The sequence below is a fragment of the Malania oleifera genome, chromosome 13, assembly GCF_029873635.1.
Source record: "Malania oleifera isolate guangnan ecotype guangnan chromosome 13, ASM2987363v1, whole genome shotgun sequence".
NCBI classification, from domain to species: domain Eukaryota; kingdom Viridiplantae; phylum Streptophyta; class Magnoliopsida; order Santalales; family Ximeniaceae; genus Malania; species Malania oleifera.
Window position 1 is genome coordinate 12,067,724 of NC_080429.1, and position 17,867 is coordinate 12,085,590.

General features: G+C 35.2%; 1 protein-coding gene across 1 annotated transcript; it reads right to left on the bottom strand.

The window, feature by feature from the left end:
- Window positions 1-770: 770 nt before the first annotated feature.
- Window positions 771-3,294, bottom strand: LOC131145690 (transcription factor LAF1-like). Its single transcript, XM_058094889.1, has 4 exons — window positions 3,150-3,294; window positions 2,022-2,151; window positions 1,121-1,754; window positions 771-839 (listed from the first exon to the last, which is right to left on the bottom strand). Exons 1-4 carry the CDS (start codon window positions 3,292-3,294, stop codon window positions 771-773), a joined length of 978 nt encoding a protein of 325 aa, XP_057950872.1.
- Window positions 3,295-17,867: the final 14,573 nt, after the last annotated feature.

Consider the following 17,867-nt stretch of genomic DNA (forward strand, 5'->3'; position numbering starts at 1 on the left):
TTTTGTTGTCATTTTTTTTTTCACCACATGCATAGTATATATGTGGGTATATGAGCAGTTCTTTAGTGTGTACTGTATTGGAATAAAAATGAGCATTTCTTACTTGATCACATTAAATAAATACTTAAATATATATTACCAAAACCACAATCAAGAACCAAAGGCTCCTGGGACAAAGCTATGAAATGAGGACTAAAAAATCCAAAACTTCTCTGTTTTTTTTATTTCCAATAATGGTTAGCAAATGACAAAAGCTCTTCAGCATACCCTAACAGCATCAGCAGAGAACTCCCTCAAATGCCAATGAGAAAAAAATTTGGTATGACGAATTTGTCATCATGCACTATTTTATATGCAATCAGATTTTTATGTCCCAAGCAAAGTATACTAAAAAATTCCAGCAAATGTTTGGCATGGATAAAAGCAAGCCTGTGAACACTAACAATAATGGACTTTTAAGAATTTGTAAGTGCTTGGGATTTTTATGAATGTGATGTACATCAGCACATAACATCTCATTCTAAGATTTTTTTAGAAGGATTTCTGTGGAGTAGGATTACAGAAATATGTAATTTCAGGGTATCTCAGATTTTGCAAATCAAACAATACCAAAAGGCAAAACTAGAGTGATGATATGTTGGTTAATGGGACATTAGCTTCACAGCTTCAGGAATTTATGTACTCGTCATTCAAGAAAGAGCAGTCCAAATTGTTTGGTAAATGATTAGAGTCCACTGAGTATTGCATCAATTCAATTCAAGTAAAGATGTCTATAGTGAAGCAATCAACGGAAGAACAACTACTAATTGAACTCCAATGATCTCTAATAGCTCTTTTCTCTGAAAAGGAAAGCAAAGCATTTATTCAAGGGATGCCAATGGTATGCAAAAGGTACATGTCAAGGAATGTACAGATATGATGTATGTACTCATATACAAATGAAAGCAAGTAATTAACCAAGCAGTATAAAAGAATTTATTCTAGTAGCCTAATGCTGATTTTTCCTTCGGTAGTTCGAGTTGATTTTCTAGTCCACTTTGTTGTTGACTTCATGTTTCAATAAAAAGGTACAGGCAAACTCTGCTTTGCTTCAGAACCATTGCCCTTACATGTACATTACATGATTTACATCACAGTTCACGTTGAATTGGCTGCATATTTCGTCCCCAGAGAAAAAATCAGCAAACCCATTTTCAGGAATCTGATCCTCCAGCTTGATCAATTGGGAACGAAATGTCTCATCATGAGTGGTGGAGGCATTGCTTAGCCCTTGTTGAAACTCACTGCCAAAAGACCCCTGCTTATTGGCAGCCATAAAACTATGCATAAAACCATCAAGGAACCCCAAATTATGATCAAAGGCATCCTCACAAACCCCTGCCTCACTTGAACTTGCCAAGGTCCAGCTTTGGACACTCTCCGGCAGAAGCCACTCTGCGAACAAAATCTTCGGCATAGAGCTCTGGCTAGCTTCTTTGGGAGATCCAAACATCTGTGGGACAGACTGATCGGTATCGATGGACGATCTTTCCATGGGCGCAAATGATTCGAAACTTGGGATTCCGGGTGTGGGGTTTCCAGGGCAGTGTAGTACAGAAGAACTTACACTATTCGGGTTTGAATGGTCGAATTGGGTATTGGAATTAGCTTCCTTTTCTTCAAGTTTTGCCACTTTTTTCTTCAAGTAAGAATGCCAGTGATTCTTTATCTCATTGTCAGTTCTTCCAGGCAACTGCTGGGCTATCTGTGACCACCTAACAATTGAGAAATTAAGTACCCACCATCAGGGTCTTACAATAAAATTAATGTCTAACTAGAATGACATGTGTAATCCAGTGACATGGCATCGCCACTTGGAGTATTTAGAGCCAACTAGGAGCTGCCACGTCAGCTGGTGAGCTCACAAATGCTGACTTGGCAGCCTTCAATGGTGAGAAAACATGATCTGCTAGCTAGCTATAGCTCCTTTACAATAGAAGAATGGCGGATTAAAGTATTAAGCAGCGAGTATTTTTGCTTACTTGTTGCCCAACAGACGATGGAGGTTCAGGATGGTTTCCTCCTCTTCAGCAGTGAACATCCCTCGCTTTAATCCTGGCCGTAGATAATTAATCCACCTTAATCTGCAGCTTTTCCCATTCCTCTGCAACCCTGCAGCATGTACAAAAATTGGTCATCATCTAATTGATGACAATCAAAGATTCATACTGTTTTTTGTTATGTATTTTCCTTTTTGGGAAGTAATCATTGGTGTAGTTTAGTTATCTAGCAAACCAAGTCTCTCAAATTATCCCTATCAATCTCTGTCACTTGAAATTTAGTTTGAGACTTGCCATAGCTTCTTTTTATTGTTGACTCAAACGGCCATCCTCCTGACTTACTAAAAACATGTGTCCCAGCAGTCATTAAAAACAATATTTCAGAACATTAGCTAGCTTCTAACCTCATATAAATATGAAGGTTAGTGGACCGTAGATGATTATTATATTTACATTACATTAGGTAACTTTTGACCATTTGTTAATTGGAAAATGATAAATATTACCCAAAATCTATTTGAGTAGTTTTCCAACCAAACACAAGGATGTGAAATTCACAAGAGTCGGCGTGAAGCTTACCCTTGTGTCTAGTCAAAATCATTTTTCGTGACGGTAAATAATGTCCTTTTTAATTTTGATGAAGGAAAAGATATACATTCAACACAGCGGGGATTTTTATTTTTATTTTTATTTTTCTAAAGTAATCATCTTAAACTTATGCAAATTGTTTATACAGAGGACCCAATCCCCGCCACTCAAAACCTATTAAATTCTGTAAAAGACAGGAAATTAAAGGATGCGAGTCACGTTAGTAATATCAATTAATCAATCAAAGGGGTTTAGTTATAAGGTGGTTTCTCATCATCTTAATTAATCTCACCATGTGTACGGGACTCCTGCGTTATTTTGTTTAATGTAGTTGTAGGACCTATTTATGGTTGAGCCACTCAACAACTCGTCCCCATCCCAACTCTTTGTTTGTAGAATCTCATTATTAAAAAAGAATAAGGAAAAGAAACAGAAAGAGAAGAGTTACAGAAAATTGCGTACATGGATACAACACATACACACGCATTGGCAATTAATCAACAGGAGGGATGTAGAACTCACCGGCGTTGATGGGAACAGAGCTCCAGCAGCCGTGGCCGTGGCGGAGGATATAATTGCGCAGCCGCTGGTCTTCTTCCGGCGACCACAACCCCTTCTTCTGCTTTAGCTTCGGCTTCTCCAATGTCAATGCCTTGCAGCCCCCCATTGACAAAGGTTATCGACCCTCGTTAATTTAGATGGTCAGGATAATGAATGAGTCAGAGAGAGAGAGAGAGAGAGAGAGAGAGAGAGAGAGTAGAGAGAAAATAAAGAACACAGTACTGCACAGCCCAGCATGGCGACTTTGGAATTTAAAGTGGAGAGCAGTTGCAGTCTGCCCTTTTAATAATAGTTACTCTTATTATTATAATAAGTTACAAACAACCAACATATCATGAACTAGGGTTCTTGGGATTTAACAAGTAAGCTTACTTTGGAAATTTCTAAAATAATGTCTATAAGAAGCTCTGTTTTATAAGAAAAGATGCTTTTTAAATAGAAGTTTTATAAATTTTTTATGAAGTGAATAAGACAAACTTAGTTTGAGAAATAAGCCAATTTTTTTTTTGTCAATGTTAACTATGTATAGTATGTTTGTGCCATACATACCATATTTTACATCCATGTTTATATAATTGACTTATGTTAACCAAATTCAAGTAGGAGGTTGGAATGAAAATGTGACGGATTTCATTTTGCATCCCCTTTTCAAATTTTTCCCAATTAAAAAAATTAAGGATTTATTACTATTTATTTATTTATTTTTCTAATGAAGAGAAAATTTTATTGAAAGTATCAAAATAAACTCCGACACTCAATCAATTGCTTAGTAAGAAAAATAATAGAAATTTTATATATATATTTTTAGGGTAAAGACATTAACCTCCCTTAAGGTTCAGTAAAAAGACAATAGTTTCAAAGATTTTAGGGACCTTGCATGAGATTTCAAAAATCTTAAGAACATCCCCTAAGGCTCATGAAAAAGAAACAAACCTCCCTCTGAATTTTGCAAGGAAGAAAAATTTTTTGAGGGGAAGTTTGTATCTTTTAAGCAAACTTCGGGGAGGTCTGTGTCATTTTTAAAACCTCAGGAAAGATTTCTATTTTTTTTTTTTAAAACTTCAGGGAAGATGAGTGTCTTTTGCCCTACTTTTAATTTAAACTTTCATCAAACCTGAATAATACATCCCAAAGGGTTTATCTCTCATTTTTCTTCATTTCTATTCCTTTTAGTAATTTAAATTCAAAATTTCTAAGACAAAATGACTTATGCTCAAAGCATTTAATTGTCAAAATTATTTTAGGGTCCATTTGTTACTTGGAAAATGCTAGGAAAAGGAAAAGATATGAAGGAAACTATTTTTTTTATGTTTGGTAATAAAGGAAAGTGAAAAAGAAAATAAAATCCATAACAAATCAATAAACAAAATTTTAGTTTAACACACAATTAAAATTTTTTTTTTTAAATTTTCATTCACATTAGAAAAAAAAATTTAATTTTAATCGTATTTGATATGGAGAGAAAATATGATGAAAAATAAATTTTCTTTTTATTTTTTTTTTCCAGAAAAATCTTTGATGGAAACAAATCCTTAAGGTAAGTATAATAAGAAAAAAAACTCAAAATATTAGTGGAAGACTACGCTAATATACTAATTGATCGAGAAGTCATTATTAAATTTAAAGAGTAAAAAAAATTGTTAAAATTCTAAACTAATGGGATGTGATGATTGGGATGACATTGTTTATGCATGGGACTAAGGTCAGCTAGGCAAAAACTCGAGACCCAAAAAAAAAAAATTTGTCCTATTCCCTCATGACATGTGTCACAATCGGACACATTAACATAAAAGAATGCATAATCCATTATATTAATCATATATAAGAACTCATGGGGACAGTTTTTCTTTAATGTAAAGTAATGAAGTTAAGGAGCAAAGTGGGTGGTGGGTGATGTAATATTGGGCAGGCTCCAACTCATTCACTATGTATCTTGCAAACAGCTCATATGACTTTTGGGTAACATATATTTAGCCACCCTTCTCTTCTCTTCTTCTTTCCTCACCTTCTCTCTTGAAAAATGTGTAGAACATTCCATTTCACACTCATAGTCAATTACAAAAAACCTATTTAATTCCAACTATACAAGCATTGTTGATTGTAAATTATATCTATTTGTTTTACCTTCTTATATCTAATGTCAATTTGGCGAGTCAGTTTTTAGTATGGTATCAATGTCTCTTTTGTATAAATATTTAGGTAAATCTCGAATGCCTCCATTAATTTATTGATTTTCATCAATAAAAAGGAAAAAGAAAAAAGACTTAGTTCACACTTTCAATTCCAACTAGTTCGCATGTGAGCGAAAAAAAAGTTTTTTTCCCATGAAAATCTACACTGAGTCTGCATTATAAAAATGTAGTTAATCTCTCATTCCATTAAAAATAATAATAAGACAATTTTCAGTGGGTATAATTGCTCCTACTATCAATTATATTGGGGGCATGTCTTATAACTCGAGATTTCCAAGCTACTGAAAGCAAATGCGACTCTTAGGTGCCCCTATTTCAGGCCGGACTTTTTCCATCTTTTCAAGATTTGAATAGAATACTTTCAACATCAAATTTACAAGTTTTAACTATAAAGGAAATTGTGTAATTTTCCAGCCAACCGTCGATGGTATCAATATACACTTCGACAATTACTTCGATTGTTTCAGATAGAAGGTTTTCCAGGAGAACCGTCAATGGATTACTACAAACCATCGATAGTTTCAACATGTTGGGGATATGACTCATATTTTGAGTAGAAGTGCATGTACCGGGAAAAGCTACGTGAAGCAAGGAGCAAGAGCATGGGACGAGTCTACAGGCAGGGGGATAATCATCAATGGTTTGGAACCATCGACAGTTTCAGGCAGAATGTAGAGGTGTTTTTTTCTACTCCAAACCGTCAACAGATTCAGTCGACATAAGTTATGTATTTTCAAATCAGGGGCTGGTAGATTGGGCTAATCGGAGGGATTTCCTCCACGGATTGCTATAGGGATTGCTTAGATAGGATCTAAGGTTCCTGTACGTTTAGGGTTCGCATATAATCAATGATTTGTAATCCTATTGTAAGCTTTGACATTGTTCATAGTGAAAACGAAGTTGTTGCTCCCGTGGACGTAAGCAAATTGTCAAACCATGTAAATCTTGTGTCTTTTGGTTATGTTTTCTTTCTTCTTATTACTGAGTGTTTGCTTCTTGAGTATATTTCATCATCGAGTGATTGCATTAGTGTTTGCTGATTTTTTCATGTGTGATTGTGTGCCATTGCGTATCCGTGATGAAGAACAACACAACAAACCATCGGCGGTTCTGTTGGTTGCTGAATTGCCGAGAATCCTTTCAATTAAAGAATAGTTGATATCTGATAATCTGCGATAAACTTGGATTCTTCAGTTGTATTACTTAAATATTTTTTTGTACTTGACAGTCTAGGATCTTCTTGATTTGGTATTTAAATACTTTTGAATTTGTAACAACTATTCCTTGTACAAGTCCTATATATAGGACATCTCTACATTAATGAAAGTGTTCTGCATTTTCTATATGGTATCAGAGCTCTTTCTCCAAAGAGCTTTTTTTTTTCCCTTTTCCTCATAGTTGTTTCCTCTGTATTCGTTATTGTCAACACTTTCGAGCTTCCTGGTAGTGACAACTCTCCTTTTATTGTCATCAATGCCGGCTCCCAGCTTCCTTTGAAGCTAACCCCTTCCAACTTCCCTTATTGGTGCACCCAACTGACATCATTGCTCATTGGCTATGACCTCCAGGGCTCTCGACGGTACCACCATATGTCTGTCAAGAACCCTTTCTACCAGCACCTCCTCTACTGGTTCATCTTCTGTAGATGTCTCCAGTCTAGCTTTGTGGCGTTAGCTCCAGCAAGATAATCTAATCCTTCACGCCATCCTTGCATCTGTCTCTAAACGAGTTATGCTGCTCATTTCCGCTTCAACCACTACTCATGATGATTAGTCCAAGTTGCAACGATTGTATGTCAATCGTTCACGCACTCGTGTTATGCAACTTAAGGAGGAGTTGACTCTCATTCAACGAGAGTCCCACTCGGTCTCGAAGTATCCCATGCCATCAAGGTTTTAGTTAATGAACTTGTTGGGATTGTCTCTCCCCTCTTAGCGAATAACATTACTTTGCATGTCCTCAACGGTCTTGGTCCTGAATTCAGTGAGATTGTAGCGCCTATTTGGGCATGTGAGACTTCTCTTACGTTTGAGGAGCTTCATGACATGCTAGTTTGCCACGAAAGTTACTTGCAACGTGTTGACGTTTCCAATTCCACCCTGGTTGCCACTGCGAACACCACTCAGCGTCGCACTTCCGCTTCCACATTTAACCGCAACCAATATTCCAGCCTTAGTTCCTATGGTTAGCATTGCCCCAACTCTAGTCGCTATAATCGTAGGGAGTAGTCTGGTAAGTCACGGATCATTTGTCAACTATGCAGCAAAGTTGGACACTTGACCAAGACTTGTCACTCGGTTTCAGGAGTGATGTTTGTAAATTGTGTCGCTACCAACGCGTCCATCAACAAAAAGTGGCTTGTGGATCCCATTGCTTCTCACAACATCACCTCCGATCTTGTCAATCTCTCTTTTCACTCGGAGTATAATGGCACAAATGAGGTTGTCATTGGCAATGGCTTAGGTTTGTGTGTCACCCATGTTGGCTCTATATCTCTTCCCTCTTCCTTGAAGCCTTTTAAATTGACTAATACTCTTTGTGTTCCTAATATTCACAAGAACTTAATCCCCATTCATAATTTCACTCATAGCAATAATGTATGTCCTGAGTTTCACCCATTTTATTTTCTTGTGAAGGATTGGAGCACAGGGGCGACTTTTCTTCGTGGTAAATGTCAGGATGGTGTCTATCCAATGCCGATGGTTTCTTTCGCTACTGATTCTTATGTTTTTGAACTGGTTGGTGAATGAACAACATCTGACACTTGGCATAGACAATGTGGGCTTCCATCAAATAAAGTAGTTGATTTTGTTATTCGTACTTTTTCCCTTCTAGTTGTAGTGTTTTTTGTCTTTTCATCATGTATTTGTAATGCTTGTCAATGCAATAAAAGTCACAAGTTGCCTTTCTTTTCCACTTCTCTTGTTAGCACTAATCCTCTTGAATACATTTATACTGATGTTTGGGGGCCTACGACTTCCACTTCACTTGATGGGTTTCAGTTGTATGTCTTGTTTGTTGATCACTTTACTAAGTACTGTTGGTTATTTCTCATCCAATGAAAAAGTAATATTTGCTCCATTTTCTGTTTTTTGAAAGGGCTACTTGAAAAACATTTTAGTTTTCACATCAAACAGTTGAATGTCGGAATCAACATATTGTCAAAATCAGTCTCAGTTTGTTGAATCAGGCATGTCTTCTTCCTTCTTATTGGTCTTATGCGTTTCAAGTAGCGATTTATTTGAAAAATCGTATGCCTACTTATATTTTAAAAAATAAAAATCCATTCGAGTGTTTATTTGGTCGTCCCCCCGATTACAAGAAGTAATTCATTTTTTGTTGTCAATGTTACCCATGGCTCAAACCTTATAACACACGTAAACTTTAATCAAAATCAATGCCCTATCTCTTCCTCGGTTACTCGAGTTCCTAGAGTGCCTATAAGTGTATGGACCTTATTACATCTCACATCTGCATGTCTAGGCATGTGGTCTTTGATGAGTGTGTTTTCCCTCTTCTTTCGCTGCCCATGTCGATGTGCCTTCTTTGTCTGTTTCAGGTGCTAACACACAAGATCTTGTCATACCAGCAGTGCCTTCCATTGGATGGATACCCTCCTCTCCTACAACTGTGACGGAAAACGCTCCTGCAGCTCCGACTTCACCTTCCCAGTCCTCATCATCCTCACCTGCACATTCTCAGCTAGTAGTAATTCCTTCACTTACCACACTTGCATCTTTAGCTCAGTCTACCCGTACTCATGCTATGACTACCCGGTCTATGAATAATATGCATAGGCCCAAAAATCTTTACCTTGCCACTAGACACCCTCTCCCTCAACCTGTAGAGCCCACATGTGTGTCTCAAGCCTTGAAGGATTCCAAGTGGCAGCATGCTATGTCTGAAGATTTTACTGCTTTGGTTAAACATGGCACATGGGACTTGTTCCACTGTGCTCCCCCATCAAACATGTTGGCTACAAATGGGTTTTTTGTATCAAAGGAAATTTTGATGGTAGTATTTCTCGCTATAAAGCATGGTTGTTGTTTTCATCAATGGCCTAGTTTTGATTATAATGAGACGTTCAACCCTGTTATGAAGTCGGTGACTATTCAAGTTGTCGTATCCATTGCTGTTCGAAAAAATTGGCCACTTCAAAAGCTAGATGTTAATAATGCGTTTCTGCATGGCCGACTTCAAGAGAATGTATTCATGGTTCAACCTCTGGGTTTTGTTGATCCTAATCTGTCTTCTCATGTTTGCAAGTTAAAGAGGTCTTTGTATGGCTTGAAACAAGCACTTTGTGCTTGGTATCAAGAACTGAGTGCTTGCCTTCTTCAACTAGGATTTTAGCTATCCAAATATGATTCCTCTTTGTTTATCTACAATTTTGATGATGTTACCCTCCATTTTATGGTCTATGTGGATGATCTCTTACTCACTGGAAGTAATTCTGCTGATCTCTCTAAAGTTGTTCAACAGCTTGGTCATCGGTTTTCTCTGAAGGATCTTGGTCCCTTGAATTGTTTTCTTGGTGTCAAGGTGATTTCAGTTACCCATGGGCTGTTCCTCTCCCAACAAAAATATATTCTGGATCTCTTTTCTCACACCAAAATGGACGATGCTAAGGCTGTGATGACTCCCCTTGCCCCAAAGGATCTTCTTCAGCTTCAAGATGACTCTTCTCCTACTGATTCGATTGAGTACCGTCGAGTTATAGGGGCTGTCACACCCCGAACCCCAAAATGTGCCCCAGGATGTGATTTAGTAACCTAACCTGTCCTTGTATTATACAACAATCCATGATACTATACAATATGAGGGTCCAACCCTATAGGGTTCACGTATACCCTATCCACAATCATATACACAATATACGCAACGGAATAAACCTATCAAATCATAACACCATACTAGAGTCTATACAGAACCAAGATCTAGTCTCATAATACAACACATACCCCCAAGTGCCTACATAACCCAAAAATAACAACTCGGCCAAAGATCAGTACTTACACAAGTACTTAGATAATGCTAACCAACAACTACGCTCCTAAAATGCTAGGATGCTAGTGTCAGCTATTCGAAGGACTTGAAAAAAATTTGTATGATAGGGGTGAGACACCTCTCAGTAAGGTCAAAATAGGTTATATCAGTGTGAGGGCACATGAGTGTTATTTTAACAGTAAAACATAAACATTTCACAATTCCAATATTTTCATAACACAATTCCAGTATATCTTACAAAACACCTCAGTCTAGTGTCAACACACTCTTCGACCTAAGCCGACCACATTACACAGAGCCCCCGGTAACCTAGCATAGCATAAGCCCCCACAATGTTGAATCGGTGCAAACATGGCGTCTCACACCCTTCGGTGACCAACCGACATCATAGGTGGTATTTCACACCCTCGGCCTCAAGCTGGATATCTGAGCCAACGGTAGTTAACCGACTCAACTGCCAACGGTATTATTCAGACTCGGTTCAATATCTCAACCTGCAGCAATTTAATCTGGCCCACTTTGATATATCCTCTACAGTATTATTTTGACTTGGGATTTTCACAAAACCTGGAACATTTTGGAACTCCTATTCCTATATCTCGTTTCAACATATCACAACTCAACTCATTTAAATACACAAGCTCATGCCACACTTATTTGGGTAAATAAACAATTAAATCATAATTACTTCGAGAATACAGTTTAACATAAATAAAGGTACAGTCATCCTTATAACATAATTTATTCAAAATATGATTTTCTAATAGAAACTGAGAAGATACCCAAAACCCCAAATTTTCCCAAAAATCGTAAACCCGAAAATTCCGTAATTTCACCCAATAGATTTTCCCAAATAAGTGACCAAAACATATGTAGCATCATAAACCATAGTTTTCTGATTTAGATTTCACAAATAACTAATATAAATAGAATTCCCTTACCTTTTCCCGAAAAACAATACATGAACTAAATGACTCCAAAAGTGTGAATCGAGTTTCCAAAACCTAAAAACCGAAGAACTGAACTTCAATACAATCCTAGATACTACAGATCTACCAAACCAAAAATGAATTCGAACCCTTACCTCGATTTTGGGATAAAACCTGAAATTCCTCAAAATGAAGATCCAATTCGCTTTAAACGTAGAGATTCTCCTCCTAATGCACATAGTAACGTCGGATCGTTGATTCAGGTAACAGTGGCCTGAAATTCTAGAGAGAGACAGAGAGAGAGAGAGAGAGTCTCCTTCGAGTTCTAGAGAGAGAAAGAGAGAGGATTTGAGTTTTCTTAGCAATGAAGCAACCAAAAATTTAACTTATAGACCTTTGACCCGGCCAGCCTCGTTGACGAGCAAAAGAAGGAGACTCGTTAATGATGGAGTGACCTTGTTGACAAACCTGAGATTTCAGAATTCCCAAAATCTCTCAATATTCACTCCTCGACGAAACTTTGAATTTCGGACGGCCTAACTATAGAAACGACTTCGTCAACGAGAGAAGGAGCCTTGTCGATGAGCCTTGTTGTTTTCACCTTTTTAAAATTCCTTCCCCTTTCCTTATTTATTTAATCCAAAATTCTCAGGTTGGGTTCTTACAGGGGCTCTCCAATATCTCTTCCTTACTGAGCCCGACATTACCTTCCCGATTAATAAGTTGGCGTAGTTCATGCATAAATCGTCTCAGTTTCATTGGACCGCTACCAAATGCGTTCTGCATTACTTGAAGGGCACTCTTTATCATGGCATTCTCCTCAAGCGCACTAGGAATCTCACTCTTCAAGGATTCTTTGATGCAGATTAGGCCGGTGATAGGAATACCTGGTCCTCCACCTATTTCTAACTCATTTTTCTAGGTGATTTTCCCATTTCCTAGAGCATACACAAGCAGCGTAATGTGGCTTGTTCCTCTATTGAGGTAGAATATTGGGCTCTTACTTCAACCACCTTTGAGTTTGTTTAGATTCACTCATTGTTTCATGAACTCAATATTTCGATTACTAAACCCCCACATTTATTTTTTTATAATATTGGTGCTACTCAATTGAGTTTTAATCTTGTTATGCATTAACGAATGAAACATATTGTTATTGATCTTCATTTCGTTTGTGATCTAGTCACGAAAGGTATGCTGCAAGTATCTAATGTTAGCACCCACAATTAGCTTTCCGACCTTTTGACTAAGGCTTTATCACGTCAGAAATTTAACTCTCTATGCTCCAAGGTCGGCTCAGCTGATGGCATGCCTATCTTGAGGGGGCGTATAAAGGAAATTTTGTAATTTTCAAGCTAATCGTCGACAGTTTCAATATACCCTTCAATGGTTGTTTCGACGGCTTCAGATAGAAGGTCGGATTACTAAAAATCATCGACAGTTTCAGCAAACCGTCGACAGTTCTACCAGTTGCTAAATTGCCGAGCATCCTTGTAGTTGAAGAATGGTTGATATTTGATAGTCTGCAATAACTTGGGATTCTTCAGTTGTATTACTTGAATATTTGTTTGTATTTGATAGTCTAAAGACTTCTTGATTTGTTATTTAAATACTGTTGAATTTATAATAACAATACCTTGTACAAGTCTTATACATAGGACATCTCTGTATCAATGAAAGTATTTTGCATTTTCTATATTAACTTTTTGAAGGTCTCCTAACATGTAAATAAAAATGTATGATAATAAAATATATTTTTGGATCTTTATATATTAAATGTGTGTGTGTATTTATAAATTAGTGATGCGGTTATTTTTAAATATATATATATATATATATATATATATATATATATATATATATGCTTCCCTTTTAAAGATAATTAAAAAAAATAAAAAAAACTTTAATACCAATTACATAATATGTTAAAATTGGAATGTGAAAATTTTCATATATTGCTTTGATTTGCTTTGTATATCATTTGGGAAGGATTTGATTTTACTACTAGCACTAAACATCAATTAATCTTTATAGTTAAAATTTCAATAATTTATAATTAATCTTTGAACTTCAACCATTCAATATTTTATTATAATTTTTACTAAGAAGGGCTTTGTTTTGTTACTTAGTGTTTATTTCATAAATTGAAATTTTAGTGATTTATTATAATATATATATACTTTATATAAAAGTACAAATATTGTAAACTATTTTGTAAATAAAAAAAATCACAACATTTTAAAAATTAGACAAACATCTTTTCAAAGAAATTAATCTTAACTAAAATTATATAAAATTACATTTAAATTATTTATGACGCTACATACAAATATGACTAGCTTAAACCTAAAATATATTTTTTTTCTTTCCGCATCATTAAATAATTTATCGTAAATTAAAATTATATTTTATTAATTTATAAATTTAAAAATATGTGTATATAACTAATTTTAATTTCACTCATCATTAATTTTTAGTCATATTAGAACTAACTTAGATTTTTGATATTTAATAGAGAAGGAAAATAGGAGGAAAAATGATTTTATTCCTTATTTTTCTTTCCCTTTTGCAAGTAAAATTCTTCATCCAAATAGATCTTAAGGGTCCATTTGGTATCACTATAAAAAATTAGAGAAACAAAAACTAAAAATAAAAAACAAAAACTAAAAACTAGAAACCAAAAATGTGTTTGGTTAACATTTATAAAACTAATACAAATTAAAAAATTATTTAAAAAATGCTCATTTTTATCTTTAAATCAAATAATATTATAAAAATATAATTAAAATAATAAAATTACAAATAATACACATTAAAAAATAAAATTTATTATAACTATTTTATTTAAGTTTTCTACTTTCAAATTTTACTTTCCAATAAAAATTTTATTGGACATGACAATTGAAAAATAGTAAAAGTATTTTGTATTTTCTTTATTATTATTATTATTTTAAAATTTATGTATATTTATTTAATTAAAAAAAACTATTTTTAGAAAATTTCCGACAACAAGTTGTCAAAACAACTAAAAGTCATAAAATCTAGTTTACAGTTTGTTAATTTTTTAAGTCCGATCCTTAGTTTTGATAATGACAACTGCAAGTTACTAATGTGTGTGCTTAAGTACTTGAACATGTTAATCATTCAGAACACATATGAAAGTGATGTGGTTATCAAAAAGACCCTAGGTTTGTATAATACTGTTTATGAAATCTGAATTGACTTAGGAGAAAGTTTAAATTTTCAATTCACCTCCTCCTCTTGAGAATATACCAATTCCAACAATTGGTATTAGAACGTCGTTGCATAGATTTAAACGTTTTTGCAAAATATCGCAATGAGTCAATTTGGTGTATTCCCATTCGGTGAGGGATAATCACCTTCTAGGCCTCCTATATATTAGGTTAATGCATGCAAATTCATACGTCATAGACATGTTATATCTTGCATTAGATTCTAATATTTTTGTTGAGATTGTGGCATGTAAGAGTGCACAGGAAATCTGGGATAAAGTCAAAAAGAAATATGGAGAATCTCAGGAGAAGGAGATCGCCACTCTAGAAACCCCAAGCTTAAATGATTAGGTAGTGGCAAATCATGAGCAAGTAGTTTTAGCATTGAATCATCTGATGCCTCTTGTGGAAATTCTACTAAATCTTGTTGTTGTACTATTGATAAAGCATGCGCTGATTCTTTTGATAATTTGTGTGTTGAATTTTTTGATGAATCATGTGCATATGGTATTGGAAGCAAGATATCTTATGAAAAACCTCAAAAGAAATTATTAATGCTCATAAGATTACAATTAGAATGTCTAAGCATAAAATCTTTTTGAAAAATGAGAATAAGAGGCTAGTAAAACAATTGAAAGATTTAAAGAATTATCATGCCAGCTTTGAAAAGAAAAAGATTCAGAAGATATTGAACATTATCTATTTAGAAAAAGAAGTTGGTGATTATTCTAGAGTCATACTCAAAGTTAAATATAAAAAGAATAATCATAATAAACCCTTAGAAGTTAAAAGAAATAAATCTTTCAGAAGGGATTCACTTTTTAAGTCCCACAGTCATAAATCTGCATCATTTAGTAAAAGTAGAACAAATAAAAAAATGCTTTCACGTATATACAAAATTTTCTTAATGATGCGACACATTCTATATAAATGTACATCTAAAGGTGTCAGAGGCGTATACAAAGAAATGTTGTGGGTAATCATGAAAACTAATCTCATAGGACAAGAGGGAGGAAGAGTTCCAATTGAAATCAGATAATTATTCATTCTTAAAGCATAGGATTAGCCATAAGGGTAGTAAAAACAAGGAATTGGTCAAAATCAGGTCAAAATTGCATTGTTGTCTGTGTTTGGTCGACTATATTTGCATGCCTTAATGAATTCAGTCGACTGTACCTTTGACTTTTGACTTTGACCCAGATTAGTTGACTATCTGATTTCATACTTAAGATATTCAGCCGACCGAATTCAATTCAACCTACCCATAGCCGACCAAATCCAAAACCAAACATCATTCAGTCAACTGTACCCTTCAAGAACAAAAGCCATTAGGTCGACCGAGCTATGGATGTAAAGGCCCGAACCAAGAAAATAAGGAAATTAAATTAGAAGAGGAAAAAGGGGATTTCAGCAGGCTTTGTCAACGAAGTCCATGTTCTCATTGATGAAGGCCCTTCTGATGTTCGTCGCCGAAATTTAGAGCTTCATCGACGAAGAGATCCACAATGTCTGAAAAATATCAGGCTTAGGGTTCGTCGACAAGACCCTTCTTTTGTTGACGAACGACCTTATGTGGTTCATCAATGAAGGCATCATTTCGTTGACGAATTTAACCGGGTCAAGGGGTCTATAAATAGATTTCAATTGATTCATTGTTAAGAAATCAATATATATATATATATATATATATATATATATCTCTCTCTCTCTCTCTAGAACTTGCGCCTCATTGACGAAGGCCCTTCTGAGGTTCGTCGCCGAAATTCAGAGCTTCATCGATAAAGAGATCCAGAACGTCCGAAAAATATCAGGCTTAGGGTTCGTCGACAAGACCCTTCTTTCATCGACAAACGGCCTTATGTGGTTCGTCGATGAATGGCCTTATGTGGTACGTCGACGAAGGCGTCATTTCGTTGACAAATTTGATCGGGTCAAGGGGTTTATAAATAGATTTTCAATTGATTCATTTATTAAGAAATCAATATATATATATATATATATATATATATATATATATATATCTTTCTCTCTAGAACCTATGCCCACACTCTCTCTCTCTCTCTCTTTGATCTTTCGCCATTCGTTGCTCGTTTCAACGATGGGAAGTTACCCCGAGGATCAAGGAGTGAATATCTACAAGTTTAGCAGAGTAGATTCTTGATTTTGGGAAAAAGTTAGGATTTGGTTTTCGAGTGTCTTGGGTGTTTTTCAAGAAATAGGTAAGGGGATTATATTATGTCAGTTATGTTTATGAGTTCTAATAGAATGAAATTTTAAAACAGATTTTAGATAAACAATTACGGCTTTTCTAGGGTTTCCAAGCCTAGGGTTCGATCAACCGACTTTATTTTCAAAACCAACCGTTTAAATTTAAGTATGATATTTTTAAAGTATATTATTGGTCTTTCTGAATGTTTGTTAGAAAGTTGTTATTTCAAACTATAGTCTTATTTTAAAACCAACCAAAGACAGTAGGGTTGATTATCTCCATTTTTCCTATATTTAACTATATATCTATATTTAGTAAAATAACGACCTGGAGATATTCATACCCTAGTTTTAGTAGTAGTATTTAAGTTCTCAAGCAGATGAGTTATGTATGAGTTACCAGATGAAAATTGTGTGGCATGAGTATAGTTTTTAATTGGCATTAAATGAGCCGATTTTGTGTAATATTGAAATGTAACGGTTATAAGATGAGATATGAGATATGAGATATGATGGCTATATGCCAAGAGATAAGATGTAACGGTTGAATGTCGAGTTTATAAAATGCTAGTTTTTACCGAGCTAGTTATGACAGATATGATACGCCGATTTTTACCGATTCAGTATCTAGCAAATGTTTTCATAGAAGTATGTACAGATTATGTTATATTACAGTTTTATGAAATGAATGATGATTACAGTTTTATATGATGTAAATTACCATATATGATAGTAGAGCCCTGTTATGATGATCTCGTGGTAAAAGCACGGATAGAGTGTGGATGGGAAAGGCGATTGGTGACCTAGGTAAAGTACTTCCTAAGGCAGAAATTTCGGGGCCCCATTCGAAGAAGTAATTCTAGATGACTCAGCTTTTGGTCGGCCTTCAGGTACAGATTAAGTAGGCACCATCGTACTACTTTATGTTTGACTTAGCATTACTAGGCCGGCTATTTGCTAGGTCTAGCCTCCGGGCCACACAACCCGTCATGGGGGGAAGCATGTCACACATGTATGTGATGGTGTGACAACGCTAGTCCTACAAACTAGGTTGTATCTTCTAGGCATATATGAGGACATTTACAGAGCAGCAAGAAATTCCATTGCTGG